General features: G+C 40.9%; 1 protein-coding gene across 1 annotated transcript; it reads left to right on the top strand.

Annotated features, from left to right (window-relative positions):
- Positions 1–898: 898 nt before the first annotated feature.
- Positions 899–2,086, top strand: LOC137269958 (zinc finger protein 862-like). The gene has a single exon (XM_067803792.1). The coding sequence runs from the start codon at positions 899–901 to the stop codon at positions 2,084–2,086; it is 1,188 nt and encodes a 395-aa protein (XP_067659893.1).
- Positions 2,087–4,125: the final 2,039 nt, after the last annotated feature.

Below are 4,125 nucleotides of genomic sequence, written 5' to 3'. Positions count from 1 at the left end.
TTTCGCAATGATAATAAACTAGAGTTATCTTTCTTTGCTATTTATCCCTCCCCGATCGGGGCCTCGCAGTAAAGCTATTGGAAACCGAAGCGAGCATTTTTATAAATAACTGACCAATCACTGACAAGTGAGCCGGCAGGCACGTTTGAGTGAACTGTCAGACCGCGGCTGAATAGCAGACGACTGCCTCGTGTTTTATGGAAAAAAAACATGTCACAGAAACTGATGGACAGTTTTTTACAATCGGACACAGGGGTGAAAAGGATGGCCTTGGGTGATGACACTGAAGCCGAGGTTTGCACCAAACAATCTAAAGATAAAAAGTACGACAACGAGAAACGGTGTAGACAGTTTCAGAAGTCTTGGTGTTCAAAATGGCCGTGGTTACTTTACAACGAAGAAAAAGACATTATGACTTGTGAATATTGTGCGCGATTTCCGTCTGTATCAACGAGACATGGGGTAAAGAACACTTTTGTCAGTGGGTGTTCAAAATTCAGAGTAGAATATCTGAAAATCCATGACAGTTCAGCCGTTCATGCCGAGTGTTTGTCATATTATATTCATAGCGGTGAAACCGGTGATTTGGAGGTTGGGGCAAGCTGCGATAAAGTAGAGAGAGACGGGAAACTTTTGAAGTGTTTTAAAAACATGGACAAGAAGAATTACGATCAAATTGAGACACTGTTTGTGACAGCATTTCTCATTGCCAGCAAAGGAAAACCACTAAGTGATTTTGCAATGCACTTAGACTTGCTTGACAGGGTTGGTGTGGACATAGGGCATAATTACAGAAACATTGATGGTGCGAGCAAGTTTATTCAAGCAATTTGACATAGTTTGAAAAAAGACTTCCAATCAGATATTAATGAAGCAAACTATGTATCCATTCTTAGTGATGGGAGTACTGACTCGGCAATTCTTGAACAGGAAACTGTTTATTCGTTATGTAAGCCATGGTGTTCCAGTTTCATTCCATGCTGCAGTTGTAACTCTAGATCATGCTACTGCTGATGGGGTGTTGGATGGAATAAAAACTGCTCTTGAAATGAATGATATTAGTTATGAAAAGCTTGTATCACATGACTGTGAGGGGCCCAAACTAGTGTCTGCAAACTTTGATGGTGCATCTGTTATGATGGGTAACCGTTCTGGAGTTGCAGGAAAGATCACACGAGAAGCTCCTTACGTTGTACCTGTTCATTGTGTAGCACACAAGCTGGAATTGTCAGTGTTGGATGCAGTAATGGGCCTGTTGCCATTGAAAATTTTTGAAGAGGTATTGAAACAGATATTTAAATTCTACCATAATAGCCCCCAAATGAGAAGAGAACTTAAAACTATTTCTCAGATCTTTGAAACAGATTTGGTTCATTTGAGTGATGTGAAAAATGTGAGATGCTTTGCTAGCAAAGAGAGAGCTGTAAGGGCTCTGAGGACAAGTCTGCATTCAGTGATACAACACTTTGAAACTGTTGCTACTGGGCGAACTGAACAGAGCTCTAAAGCAAAGGGCTGGCTTGCAAAAATAAAAACTGTGACTTTCATTAAGACTTTGTTTATTCTGTTGGATGTGCTCCCTTTACTCACTGAAGTATCTCTTGTGTTCCAAAAGGAGGACCTTCTTGTCACTACACTGTCCCAGGAAATTGAAGGTGTTATGTTGAAACTTACCCAACTAAAGGTACAGCCAGAAACAGGAGAAAACCTGAAAGCCTTCATGGATCTCTACGCACCCCAAGATGGCACTTTTGATGGTGTGATTCAACTGATTGGACAATCAAAACATGTAAACTTCAAACAGGACATGTTCTTCAATTCACTCATTGATGGAATTGTGAAATATATTGACAAAAGGTTTGAATGTTTCAGTCAAGCTCCACTGAAATACTTCAAAGTACTAGACTACACAGAGTGGCCCACTGATAGGTGCAGTCTTTCAGTGTATGGGTGTGAGGAGATAGATGCCTTACTTGAACATTACCATCCACTATTCACAGATGAGGAGAAGACAAGAATCAAAGATGAGTTCACCACTCTTAAAGGATACTTAAAGAACTGTAAAAAAACAGTGTATGATTGCTAGTCAAACCTGCTGTTTAGTAGACCCCAGTGTTTTAAGGTTTTCTTGAAAATTGTTGAACTTATGTCTACAATCAGCCCCTGCACCGCAGTTTGTGAGAGGCTGTTCTCATCTATGAATCTTGTCAAATCCTCTCACAGATCAGTTCTCAGTCAAGATAACCTCAACAATATCCTGACAATTATGACACATGGGCCCAGGTCCCTCAAAGACTTCGACCCCAGGTCAGCAATCAAAGAGTGGACGACAGGCTGTAAAGGTACAAGACATGTCAAGGGGCATGGTCTTCACGAGCAAGCAGGCATATCTTTGCCATATCCACACTGTTTCAAGTCCGCCACCAGTCCAGAGATGCATAAAGCCTTAGAGTAATCATACTGGTATTGATTTAAATTACGTTTCAACAATATGAGAGTCAGAGACTGTTCTGTATAAAAACAGTGCTAATTATTACCTGTAAAGAGAGAAAAAAGACCTCCAAACAGTAAACAATAACATCAAATACCATGTTGATTTATTCTTTCAAAATATCATCACAATTATGTCATAAAAATCAGGGCAAGTGGAAAATTAGTCAGGGCAAGTTACTTTCTTGAAGTCACTTGCCCTGTGGCAAGTGGCTTTTAAAAAAAATTTTGAACCCCTGGGCAGTCTATAAATAATCGAGTCTGCACCAGACAATCCAGTGACCAACAACATGAGCATCGATCTGCACAACTAGGAACCGATGACGTGTCAACCAAGTCAGCGAGCCTGACCACCCGATCCCGTCAGTTGCCTCTTACCACTTTTGTTATGCTCAGTAGTCTTTTAAGGCAAGCGTGGGTTGCTGAAGGCCTATTCTACCTCGGACCTTCACGGGTTGTCTATTGACCTGGTCACAGTACAAGTATCACAATACTTTCAAATGTCTGTTCCTATTTCCTGCAGGTGCGTTTCCTTACATCTCACCAGTGTAGTCTTGTTCAGTGTCAGATAGGCACATTGCTTAAGTATTCCTTGATTAATACAAGTATGGTGACGACATAAGGACTGACAGGAATGTTTTAGTAGAGATCTCTTCGCATTAAGAGGATATACTAAACATGCCTCCATTTGCACATGGTAAGCAGTTCTGCATGGCAGGTTTTCAGAGGACCAGGTGAGTAGCACATGCCAGAATACATATGGAACAGGCAACTGGCCTTAAGAACTTCTGTCCACCCCAGGGTCCTCTTGTCCAATCTCAGAGTCGCTAGTCTCTCCTTGTCCCATCTCAGCGAGGCTTGTCTCCCTTTGTCTCATCTCAGGGAGGCTTGTCTCCCTTTGTACCTTTCAGGGAGGTTGCACTGAATACATTTGTCAGATAGGGTTACAGCAATTATAACTGTTCTGCCAGGTGGTGTTCATATCACGACCAGATAGTATGTATTCAAGCCATTGTTATCCCACGTATAGAAAGTGTTTGAATAAATAGTGGTTATAAATATTATAAGCTGCGCATTGTCTTCTGTTAATATGTCTCTTTTACTGCTATAAATACATATCTGATGTTTGTTACACTACCCTGTTTTAACTTGTACTATGTCACCTTTGTTGTCTTACTTCTTTAGTTACACGTGCCGTCTTCTAGTATTTATTCACCTGATGAAGGAGGAAGTACATATTGTTCCATTCCAACGTGTGCTGACATCAATAAAAATCTCGTCTTATTTGACTTGACTTTGCGTATTGTAATCATGAGTGCAACCGTGGTGGTGCAAGATACGCTCACCTTTATCTTATATCACCACTGTTTAATATTGATTCATACGCACATATTATGCCATCATACCGCATGGCGAAAATCACTGGGTTGTCTGATCCAAACTCTATTGTTTACAAACAACACTGTACAATGGTACTGTTGCTGAAGCACGTACTCACACTATTGCCATAATTAGAGCTTCGATTCTGCCTTCAGTAGAGATTTCTCTGGATATGGGAAGGACAAAGCCAACAACTTATCATTGTTCATTACCCCAGGACTCGCCACTGGTAAGAATAAAACGCCTTTGTGTAAG

The sequence above is a fragment of the Haliotis asinina genome, unplaced genomic scaffold, assembly GCF_037392515.1.
Source record: "Haliotis asinina isolate JCU_RB_2024 unplaced genomic scaffold, JCU_Hal_asi_v2 scaffold_20, whole genome shotgun sequence".
NCBI lineage: Eukaryota > Metazoa > Mollusca > Gastropoda > Lepetellida > Haliotidae > Haliotis > Haliotis asinina.
This window is presented reverse-complemented; position numbering and strand designations above follow the sequence as displayed.

Coding starts and splice junctions, on each gene's coding strand:
- LOC137269958 (XM_067803792.1), top strand. CDS start 899: ATGGGAGTACTGACTCGGCAATTCTTGAACAGGAAACTGTTTATTCGT.